Genomic DNA, 25,036 nt, shown 5'->3' on the forward strand with positions numbered 1-25,036 from the left:
GAGGTAAACTTCGTATCTCGGTCCGAAACTATCGATTCGGGGATGCCATACAGCCGAACGTACTCCTTTATGAAAAGAGACGCAAGGTTGTACGCCGAATCGGTCACATTGCAAGGTACGAGGGTTACTCTACTTGTGAGACGGTCTATTATCACCCACAAGTAGTTGTAGCCCCCGGACTCTGGGAACGGTCCAACGAAATCCATGCCAATGGATTGACCTGGATAGGCCGGAACTGGGAGCGTGTGCAGGAGTCCGCTCGGCTTGAGCGGGCTCGTTTTTGACATCTGACACGTTCCACAAGTCGCGCAAAATGCGTAGACGTGCTTGGACATCTTTGGCCACCAGACCCACCGTCGCAGATATTCGGCGGTGCGCTGTGGTCCTAGGTGCCCAAGTGTCTCATGAGCCATGGACATGACAATTTCCTGCAGCGATCGCTTGCGTACGAGCGTGCGAGGTATGCACACGCACTCAAATCCGGTGCGTGTCGACACCCGCAGCAGGCCGTCATCACCCATGGAGAAGTTGGCGAATGCGGACGGGTCCAAGACGACCTTACTGAATGTAGTGTCATCCTTGTACCCGTTCTTAATCGCTCTCACCACTTCTTTGTCTGCGAACAGATTCGCTTCCAGTGGGGGGCCGTTCTGGAGCGCATCGCGCACCGAAACACTGCCCGAGGTGCCCTGAGCGCTTTCATTGGGCATAGGCGAACTACGTGGGACCGATGATGTCACCGGTTCGGCGTGTTCGCGCATAGCTTCCGCCTCGTCTTGACGCTCTTCGACCTTGTCTTTCGGCTTGCGTGTCCGTTTAACCGGCCACTCAGCAGCATTGTCAGGGTCGATACGTCGCGGGCGCGGCGGGCGAAGTTGCATCGCGTGCTGGCGCAGCACACGCTCGTGCTGCTCCAGGATTTCGGCGATGCGAGTATCCGGCATATCCTCACCTTCGGGATCGAGACGCGCATCAGCGTTCACGAAGACCTCAGGTGAGTGTTCGTCCTCTAGTGTGTCATTCTCATAGTAGCGGGACAGGCAATCGGCGACCCGATTGTCTTCGCCCGCTACATGGATGACCGTAGCATCGAACCGATCAATGTATTCGGTCCAGCGAAGCAGACGACCATGCCGAGTTTCTCTCGACGCGGTCTTCATCTTCGTCAGAGCTTGATGATCGGTGACGATATTGAACTTGCGTCCGGCAAGGCGATCTTCCCATTTGAGGAGCGCTTCAATTACTCCAAGCGCTTCATGCTCGTAGGTGTAATAAGATCGCTGTGCAGACGTAAACTTCTTGGACATGAATCCGGCTGGGCGACAAGTTCGCCAGTCAGGTCCCTGTCCAAACATTGCGCCGATACCATACGTTGACGCGTCAGTGATGACCCAGATTGGCTCATCACTGTTCGGGTCAATGGGCTTGAGAATCGGCGTCTTCGCCACTAGAGCTTTGATGCGGTCGAGGCAGGCCTGGTGTATCGGTCGCCACTGGAATGGTCTGCCATTCTTGCAGATGGATTCCAGTGGCGAAGTATACGCCGAAACATCGGGTAGGAAGTGCGCTAGATACTGAACAAGGCCGAGAAATCTCTGCACCTCATTCAGCGAACGCATTGGCCGCCAATCACGGACGCGCGACAACTTGTCTGTGTCAGCGTGCAGTCCGCGATTGTCGATCTTGTGTCCCAGACAGTCCATTAAAAGCGAATAAACGTCAAGCTTGGACTTGCTGAGAAACAGATGCTGTTCGCGCAGTTTGGTAAACACGAGCCGCAAATGCGCCTCATGTTCAGCGACGGATCGCGAAAATACGAAGATGTCGTCCAGGTATACATGGACGAAAACTCCGATATATTCGCGAAATATCCATGTCATCAGGCGCTGAAATGTGCTAGGCGCATTACAGTCTCCCTGCTGCATGACGTGCGAGACGGCGGTACCATAGATGGTGGAGAACGCCGTCTTCCATATGTCATTGACATCGATGCGGATTTGCTCGTACGCGTCCGACATGTCAATCTTAGTTCGGTAAGCTGCAGACGCAACGTCGTTCCGGATCGCATCTTGGTCCGGGAACGGCGTAACGTCCTTGATTGTATTGTCGTTGCGCTGGCGTGCATCAACGACAGTACGAAGCTTGCCGGTTTTCTTCGGGATGCAGAGAAGTGGAGCCGCTTGAGCAGCAGGCTTCATCTCCCACCATCCCGCGTTCAGGTAGGTGTCCATCTTGTCGCGCAGCTGTTGCTTCAGCGCGTCCGGACAGCGAGGGTGGTGATAGTTATACCGTTTCTGCTCATCAATGAGCGGAATTCGGTGGTTAACTTCTCGCCAAGGTGGAAGTTCGGCAGGGATAGGGCCTGTGAGGTCCTCGGTTTCCTTCTGCCACTTCTCACGGAGGTGGGGAACGTCGGCGTCGGTGAGTCGAGAATCCATGTTTCTCAGATACTCAACCACTGACGCCTCCAGCTCCTCATTGGCACCGTAAGGATCCGGCTGTCCGAAACGGTCCCGCATCACACCCGTATCCGAGTGCAACACGACACGGTCCCGAAACCGAATTTCCGGCGTAATTTCGGCGCGTTTTGACCTCAATTTGGGCTCAAGACGGCCTAAATCACGCGTCTCATGGTCTTCACGATAGATGTATGCAACTCTAGGTGGCGCAGGAGGAATTTCGGCGGGTTCATCCTCCTCCTCACGCTCATCTGTTGTCACGTCGGCAGTGGTATGTATACTCGGGGGCTCGTCTGATTCTTCATTCAAGTCCTCGAGTATATACGCACTATCTTGCGCAAGCGTGTTTGTTCGCTTGTTATTAACTTCGTCATCTGCAACCTCTTCGACTGTCGCTTTAGGGCGCATCGTAGTGGTTGCTGACGGCGATAGTCAATTGCTATTAGGCTTGTTCGCTTTCCGGGGCGATTGTCTGGCAGAGGTAGTCTTACGCCCTGCCCAGTACTTCTCGTCCTGGTCGTAGTCGAACGCCTCAATGATCTGGTCGCCGATTTTGATAGTACGGCTGGCGAAGCTCACTTCTATGCCGTACTTATTCATAATCGGCGTCCCAATGATGCAGTCGTAGCGATCTAGGTTGACAATGTCAAAGTACACGTCTTTGGCATCAATCGGTCCTAGCTTCATAGGTACTCGAGCACCGTAGTTGATCTTAGATCGGCTACCTGAGCACCCGAGTTGCAGTACAATCTGCTCGTCCAGAACAATACGTTTTGCGCGGGTAGTGTGCACAAATTCCGGCGTGAGTGCGTCGGTCGTACTGCCTGTATCGAACAGTGTGTACGCTTGAAGTCCGTTGATATCGACCAGGCAACAGAGTGCCGCCTGGTCTGCCGGAGATCGTTCCGGCTGTGCCGTAGAAGGCGTATTAGTCTTACGCCGAATATTCGCAGAAAATTCGGCGTGTGGCGTAGTACGCATGGCACCAAAGCGGAGGTTCGGAAGCGTGCGCATCGCGTAGGAGCGTACAATTTCCGATCCTTCAGAGTCTGGATCTTCCCCCTCTGGAGCGAGCTTCGCTCCATCGGATTCTGAGCCCGACTCATATTGTGACCCACCCCACGCATCCTCGCTGCGGCCGTCATCTCTGACAATTCGCTGCGCGTGGAAGCGTGTGGTTTTCGGGCCCTCGCTCTTCATTGTTTCGCTGTACTTGGGGCACACAGGATCACGCATATAGTGACCTGTCTTTCCGCAAGCAAAGCACGCATTTTCGGCGGCTTTCACACCTGGAGTAGATGGACGTCCTCCTGCTCCAGTGGAATGCTCACGCTTTGAGCTCGAGTGATCACGTCGATTATTTGAGAAATTTCGGCGTGATCCTTGGCTCGCTGACTTGTTACCGTGATTTTGGTGGCTGCGGTCGCGCGATTGCGTTCGGCCGCGTTCTCCATCACGGCGATCCTGCTGGTGGTTCGGCTTGTGGCCTTCACGACTGCTGCGGTCATCCTTTGACGATGGTGTGCTGGACGCCGCACCATACGTTCCCGTACGCGGCGTCGAGCTAACCACCCTCAGGGACTCTTCAAGCTGTCGTGCATTCTCGACAATGTCGAGCCATGAGTTGTACTCAGGGTTGATGCTCCGGTTCACGCCCAGGTGAGTGCGAATATTTTCGGGCAACCCATGGAACAGACGGAGCTTCATCTCGTAGTCTGTGGGGTGTTCGATCATTTCGCCTGCACGGCGTTGGAGATCCGAGGCAAATGTGAGTACACCCTTCCGATGCGAGTACATACACTTTGCGAACTCCTCGGTTGCTTTCGCGGCCGTACTGGAGTGCACAAAGTGCGTGTGCATCTTGCAGATGATCTCTTCAAACGACAGATGCGGCACGCCAGGGCGGTCTATTGACTGGGTCCACCAGTCAATCGCTCGTCCTTCAAGGCATGGCCGAATTTGCCGCGAACGATGTTCATCGGCATCAGGGCCGCACAAGTTGTACGCCCTGAGCCAATTCAGGAATCCGTCCAGCCAGAGCACAAATTTCTGGTGGTCATCTTCACCACCGTACTTGTCTGGCATGTCCGGTTTCGGCTGCTTTGCACCCTGAGGCAGCGGAATGCTGCGTCCCCCGACTTTGAAGCGGATGTTCTCCACAATTCGCCGCATCAGCACATCAAGGTGCTGCGTGCCAGGCAATTGTGAATTCGGCGTGGGTGCGGACACATGCGCAGAGGGTACTACCTGCACAGGTTGTCCCTGATAGTAGTAACCACTAGGCGCATGGGTTCTTGTGATTGCGGGGTACGGTGCACGGCTTGCACTTAGGCCAGGAGCATACAATGTGCTCGATGCCTTTGCGAACCGCGCATTGCTTGCCGCATTGCGGTCGTACGTTGGACGCGATTGCTCAGCTTCGAATCGCAGCTGTTGCTTCGCGTCCTCGTGTTGCTGATCCAGAATTTGCGTATACGTGGACCGATAGTCACGGTAGCGATCCTCAGGTGAGGGAGCACGTACAGGAACTTCCGGTTGCGCATATCGTCGCGCGTCCTGGCTAGCAAGAGCGAAATTCGGTGGCTGTTGTCTCCGAACTTCGCTATCACTGTCAGGCAGCGGTTGGGGAGCATTATGCGTGGGTGCAGCCGCACTTCGCCGACTTTTATGAGAGGCAGAGCCTTCTATCACAGAGCTATGCGAAGTTCGGCCACTCCCATGTGTAGCATGGCTCCTTTCGTCAATCCGGGACGGCGGCCGCTCAGCGATTGGTGTTGCTGGCCGCAGTGGGTCCTGTTCATGCATAGCGTGAAGCGTGGAGCGGAGCACACGATTCTCTTGCTCGCGTGCTACCTGCTCTCGCTCACGTTCCAGTTCGCGCGCAATCGTAGCTGGGCTTCGGTAGGGCAGTCGTTCAATAAATTTATTTCTACTGATTACCCCGTCGACGTCCAGCAGCGCGCTGGTTGCGTTTCCAAGAACACGGTTTGTCCGTGACATGGCGTCGTGAATTTCGGCGCCAAGATCACGGTGGAACGCGTCCAATCGCGCCGAAATTGACACCAGGCGGTTGCGGTGTTGCATTAATTCCGCCTGGGTATTTTCGACGGCAGGGCGTGCGGCATACGCACGCTCGGCAGGCGAGTCTTCAGCGAACCGTCGAGGGTCCGCTGATGGCCCGGCCTGCGCACTCGACATAATCGAGTCATGGTACGTAGAGTAGGAGGCATCTCGCCGCGGGGAAGGTGCGGCAATGGGATACTCACCGAATCCACGTACTCCTGTTGATGTTGAGGCCCGAGGGGTCGGCGTCGGAGGCGTTGTGATAGGCACTCCGGCGTCGCGCACTCGGGCAGATGGGCGATATGTTGTGTCGTCGTCGCTGGGAGCATGCGAACGTGGCGAATGTGATGTTTCGCCGCGTGCAAGTGTTGAGCTCGAAGGGCGAGACGGGATTGGGGTGTAGGGACGGCTGCGTGTCGCGCCTGCAGTCATATCGAGGGCTGCAGACGACGACGACGCGCCGAAATGGTCTTGTTGGGGCGACCTGTGACTCATAGTATTCAGTAGACCTCGTGTAGAGGTAGCGGGGAGTCAAAAAAGATGTAAAATGACAATATACGATCGCACCGGTGCCAGACTCGTCCAAACCTTCGATTGAGGTAACGAATACAGCGGTAGTGCGGGTAGAGGTAAGCTGGCGTCCGTGGGACGCGCGTAGAGTACATAAGAGTCCGTATGGTCTCAGATCGCCCGATCTGATGGCCGAAGTTCGGCGAAATACTTCGCCGAAGTCAAGACGCCCGAGCCCTGCTCGCAGCGTGGCCGAAATTCGGCCGGTACGCCGAACTCTGGCACCGAAATCCGGCACGTGCGCGCCCTGCGCGCCCGTACCTTAACACCAGTCCTCCCACAAGCGCCCACGGTCTCGGTCTCTGGTGGCCACTCCTCGGCCCTTCCTCCAGGGACTCCGGCGCTCCGCTCGTAGCTCGCCTTGGGTAAGTAGAAAGTGGCGATGGAGAAAGCCTGTCGCCGTTGCCCAGTGGGAGGGGAGCCTGTCATATATAGTAGTCTGAGAATAAGTCGCCGTTAGTCAACTCGCCTTTCGCCACGATGACTGTAAGCGCCCAGAGTCTCTCCGGGCCGCTGGCCTACCCTTCATCTTGCTGATGATGATGATGATGTATTCATGCCAGTATTGTAAGTATCTTCGTAGAGCTAAGTACGAGCTTTCTCAGAGACGGCGGGTATCCCGCATTCGGTACCCTTCATCTTGCGCAGCCGCGCCTGCTTTTGCCGACGATGATGCCCTCGCCCTTAGCTTACGGGAGTCGGGCGGCCTTTATCCAACTGCGGATGCCTCCGACGGCGCTTTGTCGTGGCTCCGTGGTACCGGGAACGAGCATGAGCCGATCACGTCGTGTACATTGTCGCCGAGGTTTGCGGTCAGCAGGGTCTGGACGCTATACATACCTGGCGACTCCTCTTATGTACGAGCGTGCTGTCGACAATTCACGAGTCCACGACGATAGTGTCGCGCAAGTACCCGATGTAGGCTGATGGATGCAGAGGAATAGGGGAGGACTCGGGGTCTGGGTCGCGAAGACGGACGGCTTGGGCGTTCCACAAGTCACCCGACAATATTGTACAATAACCCGGTTGCTCGTAGGCTTGAACGCACAGTGGTACTCGGAAGAGGTCACGTATGTCGGAGAGCCGGGCCCCAGGCTGCCACTGGCTTCGGGCTTTGGTTTCGGTGCATGTTCGGTGCGCCGCTTGGTCGGTGCCCAGGGAGTGTGCCGGGTGGGTGTGCGTCGTTGGCGCCCACTGCGCCTTTGACGTTTTTCGAGACTTCAGGCCTTCAGGACGAGTCATGCAGAGTGAGCCAAAATCGTGTGAAATACTCGAGATACAAATGAGACAACGGCATTATAGTACAAACGTCACCAGACTACAGGCGAGTTTCGCGCTTCATCAAACACTCATGAGTCCTGTCATCCAGACTATCTCTGCGCGTGGTCCCTCCATGGCGTATGTCGTGAGGTAAATGCAGCGTCTTCCATCTACAAAGCTCCGTCAGGATATCTGCGCACCACCTTCTAAGCTGTCATTATGTGGTGACAGACAACCGCAAACATCACAGCGACGCGTTAAGACGCAGACACGTTCTACGTGCTCAAGACTCAGATAAGAGGGGGTGCACGTTCGATTTCTGACGTTCCAGGTTAACAGGCTGGAGCTCGAAGTCGTAGTCATCCGTGGTGCCGTAGACGCTCTCGCTCTCTTCTGTCCTGTGCCGGCTGACATCTGCGTCGAAAATCCCTTGGGAAGTGCCTGTCACGTCGGGACCGCCAACGTGTCGGGACGCGAGCGAACGTGAAAGTATCATGCTGGGCATGGCGGAGAGGCGTACTGTGGGGCCAGTGCCGAAGCGTGTCCTCGTGCTCGCCTCGAACAAATCGAGGATGAAGCGGCAGGTCAACACTGCTGCCGTACTGCACGGGGAAGTCATCAGCGGAGGTAACGGGGCGGAATGGCGAGGAACCCACGCGCTCAATGCACCAATGAAATCGAGCGAGAGCTGGAAAGGAATCATCAGCTTCGGACTCTGGTGGGGGCATCAAGCGCACGAGGTGCAGTGTTACCTTAACCTCTTTGATGAAGACAAGATTCATGACATTGAGAACGAGGAGTGCACTGGAAGTATGATGTGTGAGCGACGAGAATAAGTGCGAAAGGGACATATGGCTCACACAAAGTATACAACACCTACAATGTAGTGGATGCGTCAATGCACAAAGTCCAGACTCGATCATCCACAAGATCGTAGTTACCATTCTGGAAAAACGCCGTCGTAAGGGTAAACCTCTGGCGTGCGCTTCCTCTCCAAGGTTTTGCATGTCTCCACGTCAACGTAAGGACCAGCAGGTCGCAGACAACCCCGCACGAACGCCCGATGACAGTCCCTGTTTGGTATCAAGTCAAGAGATATCTGCTGAGGGAGAAAGCGATAACGGACCCCTGTGAAAATAGGTGAGTGGCCCAAGCTTCATTGAGGATATGCCTAGCCCACTTACTTGCGGAAGGATATGAACGGCGAGAAATCCACTTTGCACATGGTGTCGATGTTGTTGGTTCCTGGGTCGTAGGTGGCCTGAGTTTTGATCACTTCATACTGAGCAACGCTTGAGTTGAAAACAGTCAGGCGGAAGAAAGGAGGGGAGTACTCACAATCAAAGGAACGGCATTCCCAGACCCTAGCGCTAAAACGAGGTAGGAGACGGGTTTGCATTGGCACAGCGCGTACGCTCGCAGTGACGAGAAAACTGCGGCACACAGTAATTAGCCGTTGCAGATCTCAGCTTTCGACTCAAGAACACACCCGCGGAGGACATGATGATGACGGTAGCCGTTGCGGTGAAAGCCCGTGCGAGCGCGTTACACCTGCGGGGCGGTAGCGCCAGTTAGTGTATGCACGGCAAAAGAGCTGAAATGTGAACAGGCGCGGCCGCGTGCGTACTTCTGCCACGCCGAGGGTATCAGAGACGTCTAGTATTTGTTGGGACTCAGGAATGCTCTTACTGGTGTTGATTTGCCCGGCCAAGGGAAGAAATTGAGGAGCGTGAAGATGTTGGCGGCCAATGAGGAGTAACGTGTGACGATATATATCGCACTTGCACTCGTGAATTTCCTCCTCCAGATGTACTGAATCTCGCGATCAAGTGTGAGGAAGTAGTCGTAGCTGACGATGGCTGGGAACGCGGCGAGAGAATGCGTCACAGTAACACCTCAAATGCGGAATACCACTTACCGATGGATCCGACCACCGCCCATTTACTCTGAAGACTGGCTCGCGTACGTGAACATGCAAACCCGGCTGGTACATCTTGCAACAGCTAGTACGTACGCGCTGAGAGTGATTTGACTGCTCATAGCTGCGACCAGCGTCGAAGAGGTGTCTGAGATCAAACTGGGGCTGCAGAGCAGGGTACAAGCGTCGAGTGAGTGCTCTGTATGGCAGCAACCAAGAACTAGAGCGTTCTTATACGTGACAGTACATACCCGAAGCGCTGCGCGCAGGGGCGAGTAAATTAGACTTGACCAACCGCGGATATTCTTACGTTGTTGCTGAGCAGTAAAGCGCTAAAGAGGCCGATGGTTGCTTCCCCGCACGTCATCGAATTCGAAATCCAGTTGAGCGGTGAGAGCCTGGTGATCCAACGGAACGACGAGTAGAGTCGAAATAGACGTATGACAGCCACTTTGAAGCATTGATGCGCACCCGCGGGGAGCACGGCGCGGTTGAATACACAAGGCCGGTGCACAGGAGAATGCTGGTCGTGCGGTGCGGGCGACGATGATGCGTAACAACTCGTCGCCGTTGCAGAGTGGGAGGGGAGCACGTTGTGGTCTGAGAATAAGTCTTACGCGAGGGTGAATGTGATCGCGTCGCGGTCATGTGACAAAAGTGAGACGAATGCGTCATATCCCTACCCTAGAACTTACTTTGCAACAGGTACCTTCATTCGCTCCCCGTTGCCCCACCTCCCATCTTCCCAGTGCTGCTGTTTTATCAAGCCGTGTCATTACTCCCACATTACCCCCGTCAAATCACCTCGACGCCGATTGAGACGGACCTCAGTCTGCACACGGCACGCCCATCTCTCCAGGTTTTCACCGGTTTGCCCCAACCAATTGGCTCTCGACAAGATCACGGAAGACATTTTGACGGCGGGGCTTGGGATCGAAGGAGATGGCGTGCCAACAAACGAGGGATAAGGGGAGCAGCGCCTGGTGAGGATCCTGCATATATCTCAGTACGTGTTTTTGCTAAACGCTGCTTCTGTTATGTACTTCATTCTGCGCTATGAAGACCTCTGCCGATTCAACCTGTTGCAAGGGCTCCTTCAAGATGGGCCCAACGGAGACTCCAGCGATATCTTTCACCTCGACGTTGCGCTTCTCATCCGTCCGTCCCATTTCAATTACAGGAGCGGGCGGGTCCAGTTCAGAGGGTCTAGACACGGCTTGCGATAGGCCTGAAGTGAGTGTCTCAATCTGTGTCTGCCTCCCCACGCAGTTGAGTTGAAATCCAGGGGTGTCTTCCTTACTGCCGTTCAAATACCGTCTTCGAACGCCCACGACCGCTGATATGCCCTACGTTTCCCTATCCACTCTTTGTTCGTGCTCTCACCATGATGTCCAGTACGGAGAAGGTCTCAACTTCCGACCAGGAGGTCCCACACCTCCCGCAGGTGGATCATGAAGCAGTCACTCAAGATGAGAAGGCTACTCCCGCGGAAGAGAAGCATCTGGTGAGAAGGCTCGACGAGCGGATCATGCCTTTCATCTGCTTCTTGTTTCTGTGCTCCTGTGAGTACTGTGTTTTACAACGCGTTGTCACTTTTCCCTCATGGTTGTGGTCAGATCTCGACCGAGTGAATTTGGGCAACGCACGGCTGCAAGGCCTCCCTCAAGATATCCTTGGTGGTGACCCCACTGGCGTTTTGTTTGACTGGGCCAGCTCCGCATTCTATTTCTCATTCGTATGTTGTCTGTATCACGGCTGAATCTTATCCTGATGCATCCGATTTTAGATTATGTGCCCCGTGCCCCTCACAGTACTTTTCAAACTCTGCCCGCCTCGAGTTTGGTTCTGTTTCGTTGCTGTGGGGTGGGGAGTTTGTGCTGTCCTCACGGTTTGCACTGTATTCATTTTTTTTCTCGCGCATAAGCTGACATAGCGTTTCTAGGCGACGTCCTTCAACTTTGCTGGCGTGCTCGTCTCCCGCATCGCTCTAGGCGTATCCTAGAGAGGATTCGCCCCATCCGTTCCTTTATACCTAGGGACTGGAAGGTGTGTGCGCACATGAACCCGGCGAAGTACCCCAGCTGAGTAGCTCTGCAGGTTTATGTAGGAGCACCTGGAATACCGGCGAAGGGACGAACGGTACGGGAAGCCCGTGCGCGACGCCATGGGGGACACACGCGAGCTCGCAGACAAGGTACGCATGGAAGAGCAGGGAGTCGGTGTACCTTGCGCGCGAACTTACTCGAACGTCTGACGCAGGCTCACGTATTTCGCTACACGCCGTGAGGGGCGGTTCGTGGCCGAGGGATTCGAAGTCAATGAGCGCAACGGATGATACGCGGTCATAATGAGCTTCCAGTATTATGTGCGTTAGTATGTGTCGAAGCAGTACACGCCCCTCGATCGGGACGCTGTTCTTTCGCTGTGGCGTTGGCTGCGCTGCGATCGGGCTCGCGGGATTCGAGGGTGTTTAGGCAACAATGCTCTAACGCTCAGCAAGCGCATGCATAACTTCCTCAGCCGCCGTAGCTTAAAGGGATCTCTTCGTGGTCGTCGCGATGCCACCCACGCTCAACTCACCGCACCGTCGGCGTCATCGACCACTCGAACGAGAACGGCCCTTCCAGGACATTGGCCACCACTTCCGCTTTGTGCAAATGCTGCCCGCCGTCCAGGCACACGTCCTCCCTTCTCCCCGATATTTCCGTCTCAAATGTGCCGGCCATCCAGGCGTCGCCCTGGCCCCGACGGGCGTCCAGCGAGCACAGTGCGTGCGGAGGCGGGACGTACTGCACAGACATAGATCGCAGCTGCGATACCTGAGGAGCTTGCCGCGAAGTTTATGGCTAAGTGAGAAAAACCGCTATGAGTATTGTACTGCTGTACTATCTGTGCCGATACATATCCAATACACCTGTGACATGAGAGAAGAACTGCGACAGTTGTCCGTAATCATTCAGCCCACGACGTCCCAAGAGACCTCACATCCACGCGCTCCAGCGGTCGCGTCTTCAACCGCCCTAAGCTCCTCCTGTGATAAAGGCGCGAACCACTCCCAGTTCTTCGACCCCGAGTACGTCTCCCACTCCGTGTCCGTCGCGGTGACGTCCGTCTCGAGAACGTACCCGACGCCGTCCACGCTCTCCGTCGAGGACGCCGTCGTGGACGGTGACAGGTCCTGGACGCATGGAACGGCGTCAATCGGCCGCAGATATGCATCAGGGGCGTAGAAGAGCACTCACAGCACCGGTCGCGAGGCTTCGGCGACTTCGAACCGTGCACCGTGTCCCTCGCGGGGCGTTGTAAACCCGCGTTCGCGGGAGCGTGCGCGGCCCGGTACCGAGGGCAGACGGCGCGAACTGGGTATCTTGGGATAGGTAGACCTAGAGAGATCTGTGTATGCGCGATGAACGGAGGACGGAGACGACTCACGGTGTCTCCCGGGCCCAAAGCCCGGTCGGCATCCACCCCACACAGCCGATCTCCGTCGAGTACGAGCAGTGACGCGTGTTCAACCAAACCTGTTCCGTCCCCCGCGCCAGATGAATCGGAGAGCATGGACTCCGTCCAGGAGACTGGGGCGCGCCGTTGAAAAAAGTACACGGTGTTATGGTCTCCTAGCGGGGGCCGTCGAGAGACGGGGACGACCTATCGAGGAGAAATGGCTCGAGTTAGCTCATGGTGTGTCGTGGAGGATGACGACGGGGACGCACGAGGCCTGGAGGATAGGGCTCACGGACGAGACCGTAGATGCGCACGATCTGCCCCGTGTTCCAGCCCCCGGGGGCGCCAATGTCCATGGTGAGCTTGACATAGTCACCTTCGGCGAGAGAGCAGCCGGACGATGCCGCGATCTCGGATACGCGCATGTCGGAGAGACGGGAGGAGAGGGTGTGGAAGAAGCTGGGTTCGGTCTTGACGCCGGCGCGTTGAAGGCCGCATGGTTGGCATGACGTCATACCACTACTATGTCTTCTGAGCAGTCATCCTGTGGTGATAAGCGACCACAAAACGCTTCCGAGACATATGCATAGTTTCGGGATCTAAATTACATGCTCATGGCTCTGGTCCGAGAGGGTGCGCATCCGGTATTTGTCGTTCCGGGTTCATAGGCTGGAGCTCGAAGCCGTAATCGTCTTTCTTACTCCAGTCGCTCTCGCTCTCTTCCGAACCGTCCCAGCTAACATCCGCGCCGAAGATTCCTGCAGAAGCGCCAGTCGCGCCAACACCGCCAACCTGTTGGAACGCAAGCGAGCGTGAGCGCACCATGGCCGAGAGGTGTAATGTGGGGAGAGTGCCGTAGCGGGCCCTTGTGCTCGCTTCGAATAAGTCGAGGATGAAACGGCAGGTCAAGACCACCGTTATGCTGCACCGGGAGTCCATCAGCAGGGATAACACAGCGTAATAGCGGGAAAACGCACGCGGTGAGTGCACCGATGAGATTGAACAACAGCTGGTTGAAAGGTAACATCAGCTTCGAACTTTGGCAGTGGAGGCATGAGGCGCATGAGGCGCAGCGTTACCTGCACGTTGTTGATGAATGCAAGGTTCATAACATTTACAACGAGGAGTGCACTGTCGGAAGTACGAGGTGTGCGCGAACAGAACAAATGCGAAAGGGGAGACCTATCGCTCACGCGAAGTATGAGACACCTGCAACATAGTGTATGCGTCAATGTAGAGACTCAATCATCCAGAGCGAGGCAGTTACCGTTCTGAAAAAACGCCGCAGTAATGGTCAACCCCTGTTGTGCGGTTCCTCTACGCGGGCCTGTATGCATCCATGTCAAAATAAGAACGATGAGGTCGCTCAGAACCCCGCAGGAACGCCCGACGATGATCGCTGTTCGGGATCAAGTCAAGAGATATCTACCGAGAAAGAAAAGCACTAACGGACCCCTGTAAAAGTATGCGATTAGCCCGAGCGTGGTCCGCGATACACCTAGCCTACTCACTTGCGGAAGGACTCGAAATGTGAGAAATCCGCGTTGCACAAGGTGAGCAAGTTGTTGGGTCCTGGGTCGTAGGTGGACCGAGTCTTGATCGCTGCATACTAGGCGAAGCCCAGGGTCGAATCGGACACATTCAAGTGGAAAAAAGAATGAGAATGCTCACAAGCGAGGGGACGGCATTCCCAGACCCAAGCACTAGAATGCAGAAAGTGAGGGGTTTCCATTGGCGCAGGGCGTGTGCTCGCAGCGATGAGAATACTGTAGCATGCCGCGATCAGTCATTGTCGAATCTCAGCTCTCAACGTTTTAACTCAAGAACCCACCCGCGCCGGATATGAGCATGACGGTGCCCAATAGAGAAAACCACAGAGTGATCGCGCTGCACCTGCGGGGCGGTAGCGCAGATTAGTGGGTGCGCTGCAAAAGAGCTTAGACGCGAGCAGGTGCATACTTCTGCCATGTCAAGAGCGTCAGAGGCATCTAGCATTCGTGGGAGGCTCGGGAATGCTCTCACTGGTGATGATTTGCCCGGCCAAGGGAAGAAATCGAGGAAGGTGAGGATGTTGGAGACCAATGAGGAGTAACGTATGACGACGTAGATCGCCCCTGCACTCGTCATCTTCCTGCTCCAGATGTGTTTGATCTCGACATCGAGTGTGAGGAAGTGGTCGTAGGTGATGGCTGGGAACAAAAGAATGTATCAGACAATCCAACTTCGTACTCCACGTGTACCACTTGCCGATGGCTGAGACCATCGCCCATTTACTCTCGAGACTAGCCCGCGTACGTTAGCATGCGAGCTCGTGGTACCATCTTGTAACAGCTAGTACGTACGCGCTGAGAGCGATTTGACTTTCCATAGCTGCGACCAGCGTCGAAGAGGTGTTTGAGATCAAGCTGGGGCTGCGAAGCAGGGCACAGGCGTCGAGTACTCAGTATGCAGCGACGAAGAACCTATACATGACGTTACGTATACCCGAAACGCTTCGGGTAGCGTAGGGCGGGCGAGTTAGTCCGTGAAAATTTCCTCATGAAGACGGCGCCGCGGAGAAGGGTGTCGCTGTGGAAAATATTAAGTATGCCGATGTCCGCTTCCTCCCACGTCACCGAATTCGAAATCCGGTTGAGCGGTGCGAATGTGTAGAGCAGATCTGGAGCCGAGACACGTACCACAGCCATCTGAAGTGAACATCAATGTGCACACACACACACCGCGACTTGAACCACCGCACGGCTGAACGCACAAGGCTGGTGCGCAGGAGAATCCGAGTGTCGCGGCGCGGGAGAGGATGATTCGTAACGTTGTGATGAGAATCTGCATCCGGTGACAGATAGGCGGGACAACTGACATGACCATCCTCCATTGGGACGAGCAGTTGAATGTCACCAGGCCCCTGGCTGTCATCCCTGTCCATCCCGGATGTTACCGTGCTTTGTCGGAGGCAGGTGTGACAGCTCGTCGCCGCTGCGGAGTGAGAGAGGGTCATAAGCGCCCATGGCCTTCGGCCTTGCAAAACGCCTACTCTTTGGCTGGCGCGTCTTCGAGCGCCCCTGAAAATCCGGGGTTCCTGTGCATGCCGACGACAAACACCAGCACTCGGGTGCGTCGAACACCCAGCGATCGGGCAGGTGACATAGGACCCGACAGCCATCCACGGGCTTTCGGGGCTGAAGCTTGGCAGTGAAGCCCCGCCGACCAGCGCCAGAACGCGGAGAAGTTCCCGAGGCCGCTGAGCGCTGAGCGCTGGCTCGACACGGGCGCGGCGACGCTCGCTCCGCCAGCAGATGCAGGCTGTCGAGGTTGTGGGCGTTGGGTTGCCTCTAGACCCCCGTGTTGCTTCTGACTCCCGGCTCCTGCGCTGGGTGCCACCCGAGGACGTCCCCTCGCAGGGAATGTTGACTACTTTCGCCGCGCTGACCTTGAAGCTGGTATGTATGGTGCTGGCTGCGGCCCGCGTCCCCTGCGTTGCCTTAATTTTGTTGCCCAAGGCTGACGCGCGCGCATTTGCTTTCATAGCGCGGTCTGCGGTAGGTATGAACGTCCCGGCCGGGGGGGCTGAAGGGCGCAGCGGCGCAGCGCAGGGGCGCTCATTCGGATCCCGCAGTTCGAGGGGCCCTGACCTGCCCTGACCTGTGGATGGTCCTGCTTGGCGTCCTCCATGGTGTCACGGCGTTGGTTCGCTTGCGCGTGCGTCCCTCGGGCGTCCACGTAAGATGTTTCCCCTGTACCTGTAGTAGCTTCTGTCAATCGCGATGTTGATTTATCCGCAACGTATGTGCATTCCACAGGCAGGTATGGCAGATGATGGGCGGGAAAAGGGAGAAAAGAGGGGAAGGAGGAGGAGGAAGCAATGGTCGTAAATGGTGTGGGACCGAGATCAGCGCGTAGGGAGGTGCTGGGCACAGGGTCGACGATTAGAAGAGGGACGAAGAGAAGTAAACAAGCGAGGGCCGATGGACTGGAGGTTAAGCGTCAGCGAACTGGTCTATAGGGAATGAAGAAGGGATCACGAACAGGACGAGAGTGTGGTTCCCTAGCCGCAGACCATGGGACGAAATTTGATAACGCGGGTAGATGTGAGCTGTACTAGTAGATAGTGGTGACTATATTCACATGCGTTTGCTCGGGGAGACTGTTCTTTCCTCCCTCCTTTCGGGAGTGTATGCGAGGCATATCTGGGATTTCGTTGACTGGCGATTCATATGCTCACTTGCTCTGGGTTGCTTGAACAAGAAGCGCCTTCCCCTTGAGCACCGACGGGTAGCTGTTCATCAGATGCGCCGGTGGGCGAAGGTCGTCCTGGCCCAGTAGAGCGATCATGATCTTCGGTGCACCTTTGCCTTCACGACTCGTCAGCTGCTGGAATAAAGCACACATGAACGATCAGCGGTTGTATTCAAGGAAACAGGGCAAAGAAAACACACAACTTGTCGCCCAGCTGTTGCTTCTGCTAGGTCACAGGCTTGTCGAGTAGGCGCCATTATCGCCTCGAGCTTCGGCAAAGGAAATCTTGTGGCCTGGTTCGAGCTGACGAGCTCGTCACCGGCAGGCGTGCGAGCGAGGCGGTTGTCTGCACCTGCTAGCGCGCCACGGTCGCGGGAGTGGAGCCTGCCGCCGCGCGGCCGGAGAGCGGTGTGTGCGGCGACTCTGCGAGCGAAGGTGCGTTCGTCTTGCGCCGTTGAGGCGTCCGCGGCATCGGCACGGTCGAGACTGCGGGAGTCCGTTCCTCCGTCTCGTCGACCTCAAGACCTTGGCGTCTGCGATCTTGGCGCGAAGCACCTCCACGTTGAGCACACACATGGCGCGCTCGCGCTTCGGGAACGACATGAGTGGGTCGGTGAGGTCGGCGACTTGCTGCGGCTCAAGTGGCTAGACTGCGGCGAACACGCGGTCCCGCTCGGATCAGGGGCGGCGATAGAGCCTCGGGACGGGTCCGCGGTGGTGCTGATAGCGTGGCGGGGATAGAGTGTGGAGTAGGACGCGGACGCGGTAGCGTTGGGCTCAAGGAGTCGGGAATCTTGCGAGGTGGCGGGATTTCAGCGATATCGCAACGATCCTCCCTGGCCCTTGCATCATCGACTGTACTCTCCAGTGAGCACCTTTTTGCGTACAACGGATGACGAGGCGGAGAGATCGTCGTAGCGCATAAGTAGGTTGAGCGTCCCACTCAGTGTAGCCTGAAAGCATACTTCAGTACGACCTTGAGGTGGAAACAGTGATAATGCATACATGGAAGAGGTTGTCCGAGCTGCGATGACCCTGATCTTGCCTCTTGCACGTGGCGGTTGAGTGGAGGGGAACCGAGGATGGCACCGAAATGACTACCGGGACTCCGTCAACCCGCATAGCTGTCGCCTGCCTGACTCGCTGTCGGGCTCGTTGCTCCTCTTCTGTCGCCGTGAGGGTGCTCGACGTTCCCTGCGAGCTGCTCTTGACGGAGCTGCTTGGGCGCGTGAAGACGCCCCGTAAGATGCTTCTTGCTCAGCTGCTGTCCGGGTCTAAGCATCCACCCCACACAGCCCATCTCCGTCTAGTACGAGCAGGGAGGCGTGATCAACCCATCCTCTTCCGTCGCCCACGCCAGATGGAGAGAGCATGGACTCGGTCCAGGAGACCGGGGCGCGCCGTTGAAAGAAGTATAGGGTGTTATGGTCTCCTAGCGGGGGCCGTCGAGAGACGGGGACGACCTGTCGAGGAAAAATGGATCAAGTCAGTGCATGGTGCGTCGTGGGGGGTGGCGACGGGAACGCGCGAGGCCCGGAGGATAGGATTCACGGACGAGACCGCAGATGCATACGACGTGTTCCAGCCGCCGGAGGCGCCAGTGTCCATGGTGAGCTTGACGTAGTCACCATCGGCGAGAGAGGGCCAGACGATGCCGCGATCTCGGATACGCGCACGTCGTAGTCGTTCTGACCGTTCTTGACGTCACCGACGGGGATAGGCGCACCGCTCTGCATGATCGCGCCGAGGAAGAGAGTTCGATTGCGATCGCCGCTACCAAGCAGGTAGAGAGATGCAGGTATCGCCCCTGCGCTCTCTCCCCAGCTGCGTCCTTCTTCGGATCTCCGCCGAACGCGTGGATGTACTTTTGAATCCACTCGAGTGCCGCACGCTCTGTCCTTGATTGTCAGTCACATGCCACATATCGACGCCGAGCAACTCACGATCCCGCAGGTCGAGGTTCCCCACGTGGGCGTCCTTGACCTCCTTGCCGGCTAGGAACCCGTACGCTGTAGGACTTGCCTTCGGTCCAGAGCCCCGCTGGGCTGGGCTAATGACGCGCTTGCCTCGACCCACGTCCGGAAGCTGCCGTCGTCAGCTGCCCTCCTCTCTGCGACCGCATTTGACACGTTGCCCTCCTCGTCGTCAGCGGGGTCGGGGCCGCACCAGATGCGAGCACGGATGGACTCAATTGCACAAGGACGGGAGAGCCACCCGCCGTTACAATACACGTGTGCATCGCAACGCGCACCCGCATGCCACCGGGTATGTCACAGACACTAGAACTTGTTTGTCTTGGAGTAGACGTCATAAAGCGCAGCAAGATCCGTCCAGTACGGAACCGCCTCCTTGGCGCGTTCCTGGGCGGAATAGTGTCGATACTGCTCAGCCTGCCGTAAGACACTATCAGCCCCTTCCTGCAGATCAGGTCGCTCATAGAGAGCGCACCTGAGGAACGCCGTTCTTCTCGGCCTTGAGCGCCGCGATGCGGCCCTGTATTTCCTTCGCGAGCTTCGATAATCTTCAGCGACCGTGTGCACCGGCACGTAGTGCCTCAACGTACCTTGGATATCGGCTTGTCGAACACCTCGTTGAAAAGTGATGCATGTTTCGTGAGCACGCTGCACACCTCGTCAACACCCTGCGCGACATCGTGCGCGAGACCGCGCAGAGACTCGGCATGACTCGCGCGCGTACGCTGGAGTGGCGCGTGCGGTACCTCAAGCTGCGTAGAGGCTTCGGATTGGCGCATCCTGCTGAACCAAGAACACAGGAGCCCTTTCCCTTGTACACCGCGCGTGGACGCCTGGACGGGTCTGCACGCGGCGGTATCAGCCCAGCACCGAAGCATGCTTCAACTGCGACTCACTCGTTAGAGCTGCCCTCAGACTGATGGTGCGCGCTTTCGGCGTCTTGGCTCATGATGTCGCTCATGATGTGCTGTAGGTCGCTCGCGGTGGCGCCGAAGGACTTGGATATCGCATCTGCTTCGGCGGAGAAGTTGCCGGTGCTGTACATCGACTCCAAATTCTGACGAGAATGCAGTTAGAGACAGATGCATCGACGGACAATGCAGACAACAGTACCTCAGCATCCATCGACAGCGTTGAGATTCTCTCGTCTACGGAGACATGAGCCCTGTCGCCGCCGATGACAAGGTAGACTGCGGGGAAGTCAGATCGATGACGCCAAATGCCGATTTGAACGGTTCCGCACGTTTCAGGAACGCAACGAGGCGACTCGCAGCGACCTCCGAGTCGATGACCAACTTGGTGTATGCCTGCGTGAAAGGTCGTTAGAGGGAGTAGGGCTTGCTCAGCCGAAAGCGCACGTCATTGGCTTGAGCCCACTGCTTGACATGCTCTTCGCTCGCCAGGATTGCGTCAATCTTGGCGACCTTCCTTTCGATGCTGGGGAGGAGGCGGCTCAAGTTCAGAGCCTCGTGCGCGAGCTCCTGGAAGTGTGCAGAGGGAGGTGGGGCCATGGTGCGTTGGAAGGAGAGAAAGACTTCGAGTTCGTACTGGGGCAAAGACGAGCGGGGGTGGGAGGCTCGCAGGCTGGGGCCGCCACACGCATTGACGTCAGGGATATCGGCCACACTCGCCCGCGGCCGGTGTCCGACGTCTGGCAGCGGTCGCAGCCCAGAGGTGGCGATGGCGAGCTTAGCGGAGTTCAGCTGAGAGCATATTCGGCTGTCGAGCACACGCTCGCGCAGAAGACATGTGGGCAGACACATAGGCGCCAAAAGCAGCGAAGGAGCGGCCTCGGGTGGCACCGGCACGGGCGGCGCCCGATTTGCTGAGGCGGCCTCCCGGCGCTCCTTGCTCTCTTACAACTTTCTGCTCCATCGACTCCCGACCCGCATACATGGTCATGTCTGCCTCCAAACCGAACATGGCAGATACCCCGGAACATGCCAAATTCCGCCGACCTCTTCCATGGTATCGACCATCACGACCCCAGACGTCTGACGGGCCATGAACTTGCCGCGAAGGAAAGGCAAGGTGCGAACCCCCGGCCGGGGGCCCGAACTCGAAGCCACTTTTTCGAGCACAGAAAGAGCGACTGGAACGCCCTGTTCTGCGTCCCCGGCGTGTCCAAGTGCGCTCGCTCGTCACGGTCTCTCCTCCGACCACCCTTGCGCGACATATAATCCTTGCGCCCAGATGCTCCAACACTTCAGCCCCGTCTCTCGCCGCATCAACCCCCACCGTCCCATTCCCCCGCCATGTCCCTCACCATCTCGTCCACCGTCCCCCAAGAGGAGGTCGAAGCGTACCGCCTCCACCTCGAAGAGTCGCTCTCCGACCCCGAGGTCCGTGCCGCTGCATCCGAGGCCTTAAGGACATTTCAATCTCGGAGGACATGGGGTTCGAGATCGCTGCGCTTGGCGACATGACGCGCGATATTCGCACCGGCTTCATCACGGTCGCGCGAGGTCGCCGCATTTGACGCCGCCGGCTTATCGCGCTTGGATTTCGTGCTCCACGAATCGCGATATCTAGAATTGAAGAAGAGGTATGCGTAATGATGCGTTTCTTGATTGCTTGGCAATCGCTCATGTCCATCTTCGCAGATCCAGGCGTTTACAAAGACGACAGGCGGAGTGCTCGCGAAAGGTGTGAAGTCTATCAATCCTCACTTCACCAGGCGTCTCTTTGTGGGTTCCGTTGGACGTGTAGTATGTCTGTACCTCAACCTCTGCGCTTTCGAGAACATGATAAATTCAGCAAGAGGCACGAGATAGAGGCGCTCATCCAACAGTATCAAGGTCCTTCCCCTGGCTTGGGTCGCACCGTCGTTGTCGTCTTATCGACGTCATTGCAGAATTCGAACGCGTGCACCAGGAGCGCGAGCAGGAGTTGAAGGAGCTCAAGGGATAGCAGGCCTCCTTGAAACAGTTTCAGGACTCTCTTCCGGAGACGACGGAGCGCATCAACGATGTCGCTACCAGGTGCGAGACTATCGCAAGCATCTGACAAATCGTACGTTCGTTCTTCGTATTCCTGAGTGGTTGTATCTGACGAGCAACACGCGTCCACCAGCTCGAGTCCGACATCATGTAGCTGTGGACCGACGTTGAGCTGTCCGTCGGCGTTCAAGTCCGAGTAGGATACCCGCAAGAGGGCCAGCGAGGTACGTATGTACTACGTGTCGAGATCTTGGACATCCCGCATTTTTCCCAAGTATGCCGATTTGAAGCAACTTTGAGCGCGCCGGTGTCTGATAGTTCGAAAGTGTAGTAATCGAAAAACTTGAAACATAGTACAGATACAGCTCCGAGTTGAGGCTCGGGCCTCAGATGACTAGACGATACCGAGACCAACTTGGCGTCGTGGGCAGCTGCATGCACCTCCGTCTCCCATCACAAGAAGCCACAGCGGAGAGGTCTGTATCGATCTCGTGGCAGAACAGAAAGTCAGCGAGCCGATCAAGCCGTCCGTCGCCGATAAACGGATGCGCTCGCTGTTGGCTACTGAGTAACTCGTCCTCTTTCTCTCTTTTTTTGATTTGATTGCGCGGGACTCATGTGTCCTTCACATGAAGCGGCTCTCCCTTCCGTGCGTGCGCACGCTCGTCCTCCCCAGCATCCACATATCGGAGCGGATAGTACACGCCACATCCCAGAAGCACGCCTTCGGCTTCCGAAAGTCAGAACCACCGCCTATAAGACTCGTAGCGAGCGCGGAGAGCGCACGGGCGATGTACAACCTCAGCGAGATCGCAGCAGGGAAGTCGACTTAGGGGCCGGACACGGGGGGGAAGTTGTCGGCATCGCCGGTGTCACTGAGAGCGGGGCTTGATGGGGGGTAGGAGGTCACAAGCGAGAGCATATGCTTCGCCAAGGGGGAGGTGTGATGGTTCGTGTCGTGTAGCGCGGCGGGAAATGGAGGGACTGGCATGGGTGTGATGGGATTCACCCCGGAAGTTCGGACTGGAATAGGAAGTTGAGCCGCTTAGCCTATTGCGACGACGGCGCGATCGACCCCCGCTCTCCGTTGAGCCATCCTTGAAGACAATCTTGCCCTCAGCGGGGTCCAGGTACTTATTTGGCGCGCGACGCGACCGCGGATCTTGAATTTGCCACCATCGAGCTCCCAATTGAGCGTCGACCGCGTCTGTGATATCTGGAATGAACGATGATCGTGGACGCGAAAGGGCGAGTCTTCAAAGCCGCGACGTCTCGTCCGCTATGCGCGCCGCCACCGACGAGCAATTTGCCCCTGGCTGGGAGATCCAGGGAGCAAGGCCGGGCGTTGGGAGGAAGCGAGGGACGCAGGTGAGCAGCCGAAAAAACGCGTTCACACTTCGACTAGTCGGAATATAGATGGATCAACGATTCAGCGGAGGTCTAGAGAGCATAGGTCAACGCATAGCATGATCGAAAGGTACAGCGAGTACATCAAGACGGCAGAACACGAGCGCAGAAGGCATGTCGAGTGCTGGAAGCAAGAGAGGCACGAGACAGCAACGACGTGCGTAAGGAGCCACAGCAGACATAACCAGTCGGCATTCCGAGACGGGCATCCAGAGGCAGCAAACCGAGACACCGGGACAGAGACCGTAGACGAGCCATACAGTAAAAACAAGAGAGTATCCCACGCGTGAACGCATACGTCTACCGCGGGACGAACCACCCAGCGCCGGGCTAGATGCTCCGTCCCCCGCGCAGACCCACACGTTCGCTTCTCATCCATGAGATCTGTACCACCCCCATTCCAAATCCGACGCCTAAGGCGAGCCGGCAGCGCTCTCTTCATAGAGGCTGGCAGCTCGCGTGGGGCGCCGGGCTTTGAGAGTGGTGCAATTCTGATGCACGCGACCCTTGCGTGCCTGTGAGGACGGGGCGGTGGTTAGCGGGGCGGGATCGAGGGAGTAGGCCGGAAATCGCGAGAGGGAGACAAGGGATACGCACTGGGACACGCCGCTTGGTGTCACTGGCGGCTGTTCTTGACTTTCCGCTTGACTTGTTCCTTCTTTGCGGCCTCGTGTGCCTTCTCCCTCTTCTGCTCACTGCGAAGGGATATCCCTCGGTGTGAGACGATGTGCCGAGTGAGGTCGTGCTTCTTTCCAAACGCGCGACCGCAGTCTGGCAGGGGGCAGGGGAAGGGCCGGATATCGGCATGCTTGCCAGAATTCTTGTGCTGGCCGAGATTGAACTTCGTCGAGAACCCTGTGAGGAGATTGGTGAGCCAACGTTACAGAATGTAGGTTGAGATCGTACATTCTAGGCAAATCTCACACTGGAAGTGCTTGCCGTTGTGCTGTGGATCCCCGTGGGAGGGAGGTGTGGCCGGACCGGGAGAACTCTCGGAGCTCTCGCAGTCGGAGACGAGGGATGAGAGCGACGGGCAGGGCGAATGTTCCACAACCTCCGACAGAGGTTGGTACGGAACTTGTGCCTCGGGGGTGGGGGGCGCTACGGACGCAACCGCAGCATCCTCCACACCGTCCGGCGCAGCGCTCGGGGGAGAGATCACATCGCCGGGGTAGAGCGATGGAGGCTCCTCGGGGGCGAAAAACGATGTAAATGAAGCCCCCATGCTATCCCCGGTGTACATAGACTCCCCCGAACGCTGACGATTGGGGGAGAAGGTGAGACTCGCTGACCGTGGTTGGGAGGTCCGACGTCGACGAAAGCACTGGTCGTGTTAATGAGAGGGCTTGGGAGCAGCCCATCCAAGGCCGAGATTGGGTAATCCGGGAGCTGCGAAGACGCATCGTGTGGGTGGTGAGGCGGACCGTCTCGGACTTGGGTAGCCGGGTGGTCCCGCAACACAGACTGCAGGCGGACGTCCCATTGATAGAAGGCATCGTCGACGGCTGGATAGAAACGGCTTCCTTAGATCATAGCCGGTGCGGAGCATGAGGCCTTGAGGGAGCATACCATGGGGAGAGTTGATGGGGGTCCGAAGACGTTGGTCCAACACCGGTTGGATGGTGTTCCACACCTCCCAATCGACGGGGGATTGTGTCTCCAAGTCGAGGCCGAGCAAAAGGTTGTTGTTGGGCTGGGGAAGGCTTTGTGACGGGGACACGGTGAACAAGGGGCCCACGACTCGTAGTGGAGAGCAAGATGGCAGACAGG

General features: G+C 57.0%; 6 protein-coding genes across 6 annotated transcripts; 1 reads left to right on the plus strand and 5 right to left on the minus strand.

Annotated features, from left to right (window-relative positions):
- Positions 1–7,635: 7,635 nt before the first annotated feature.
- Positions 7,636–9,392, minus strand: BXZ73DRAFT_98062 (uncharacterized protein; the record flags this gene model as incomplete). Its single annotated transcript, XM_048027573.1, has 10 exons — positions 7,636–7,954; positions 8,009–8,040; positions 8,090–8,156; positions 8,537–8,634; positions 8,691–8,785; positions 8,842–8,903; positions 8,980–9,008; positions 9,042–9,211; positions 9,271–9,305; positions 9,367–9,392. 10 exons carry the CDS (start codon positions 9,390–9,392, stop codon positions 7,636–7,638), a joined length of 933 nt encoding a protein of 310 aa, XP_047881156.1.
- A 1,265-nt stretch (positions 9,393–10,657) lies between these two features.
- BXZ73DRAFT_41874 (uncharacterized protein) lies at positions 10,658–11,272 on the plus strand (the record flags this gene model as incomplete). The annotated part of the gene is made up of 4 exons (XM_048018854.1): positions 10,658–10,832; positions 10,887–11,005; positions 11,057–11,158; positions 11,213–11,272. 4 exons carry the CDS (start codon positions 10,658–10,660, stop codon positions 11,270–11,272), a joined length of 456 nt encoding a protein of 151 aa, XP_047881157.1.
- A 954-nt stretch (positions 11,273–12,226) lies between these two features.
- Positions 12,227–13,139, minus strand: BXZ73DRAFT_98064 (uncharacterized protein; the record flags this gene model as incomplete). Its single annotated transcript, XM_048027574.1, has 4 exons — positions 12,227–12,448; positions 12,513–12,653; positions 12,703–12,918; positions 12,984–13,139. The coding sequence occupies 4 exons, from the start codon at positions 13,137–13,139 to the stop codon at positions 12,227–12,229; spliced, it is 735 nt and encodes a 244-aa protein (XP_047881158.1).
- A 187-nt stretch (positions 13,140–13,326) lies between these two features.
- Positions 13,327–14,564, minus strand: BXZ73DRAFT_98065 (uncharacterized protein; the record flags this gene model as incomplete). Its single annotated transcript, XM_048027575.1, has 8 exons — positions 13,327–13,636; positions 13,692–13,723; positions 13,794–13,845; positions 13,908–13,923; positions 14,144–14,169; positions 14,226–14,323; positions 14,386–14,480; positions 14,546–14,564. The coding sequence occupies 8 exons, from the start codon at positions 14,562–14,564 to the stop codon at positions 13,327–13,329; spliced, it is 648 nt and encodes a 215-aa protein (XP_047881159.1).
- Positions 14,565–14,651: 87 nt separating this feature from the next.
- Positions 14,652–20,431, minus strand: BXZ73DRAFT_98066 (uncharacterized protein; the record flags this gene model as incomplete). The annotated part of the gene is made up of 21 exons (XM_048027576.1): positions 14,652–14,675; positions 14,737–14,903; positions 14,944–14,996; positions 15,057–15,125; positions 15,199–15,282; positions 16,934–17,079; positions 17,148–17,433; positions 17,522–17,573; positions 17,609–17,740; positions 17,804–17,900; positions 17,953–17,994; positions 18,576–18,720; positions 18,813–18,840; positions 18,891–19,032; positions 19,254–19,337; positions 19,396–19,458; positions 19,511–19,763; positions 19,817–19,977; positions 20,034–20,110; positions 20,164–20,227; positions 20,279–20,431. 21 exons carry the CDS (start codon positions 20,429–20,431, stop codon positions 14,652–14,654), a joined length of 2,322 nt encoding a protein of 773 aa, XP_047881160.1.
- Positions 20,432–23,882: 3,451 nt separating this feature from the next.
- Positions 23,883–24,491, minus strand: BXZ73DRAFT_98068 (uncharacterized protein; the record flags this gene model as incomplete). Its single annotated transcript, XM_048027577.1, has 2 exons — positions 23,883–24,121; positions 24,173–24,491. The coding sequence occupies 2 exons, from the start codon at positions 24,489–24,491 to the stop codon at positions 23,883–23,885; spliced, it is 558 nt and encodes a 185-aa protein (XP_047881161.1).
- Between the last annotated feature and the right edge of the window lie 545 nt (positions 24,492–25,036).

Source organism: Epithele typhae (genome assembly GCF_022376455.1).
Source record: "Epithele typhae strain CBS 203.58 chromosome Unknown BXZ73scaffold_6, whole genome shotgun sequence".
Classification (NCBI taxonomy): domain Eukaryota; kingdom Fungi; phylum Basidiomycota; class Agaricomycetes; order Polyporales; family Epitheliaceae; genus Epithele; species Epithele typhae.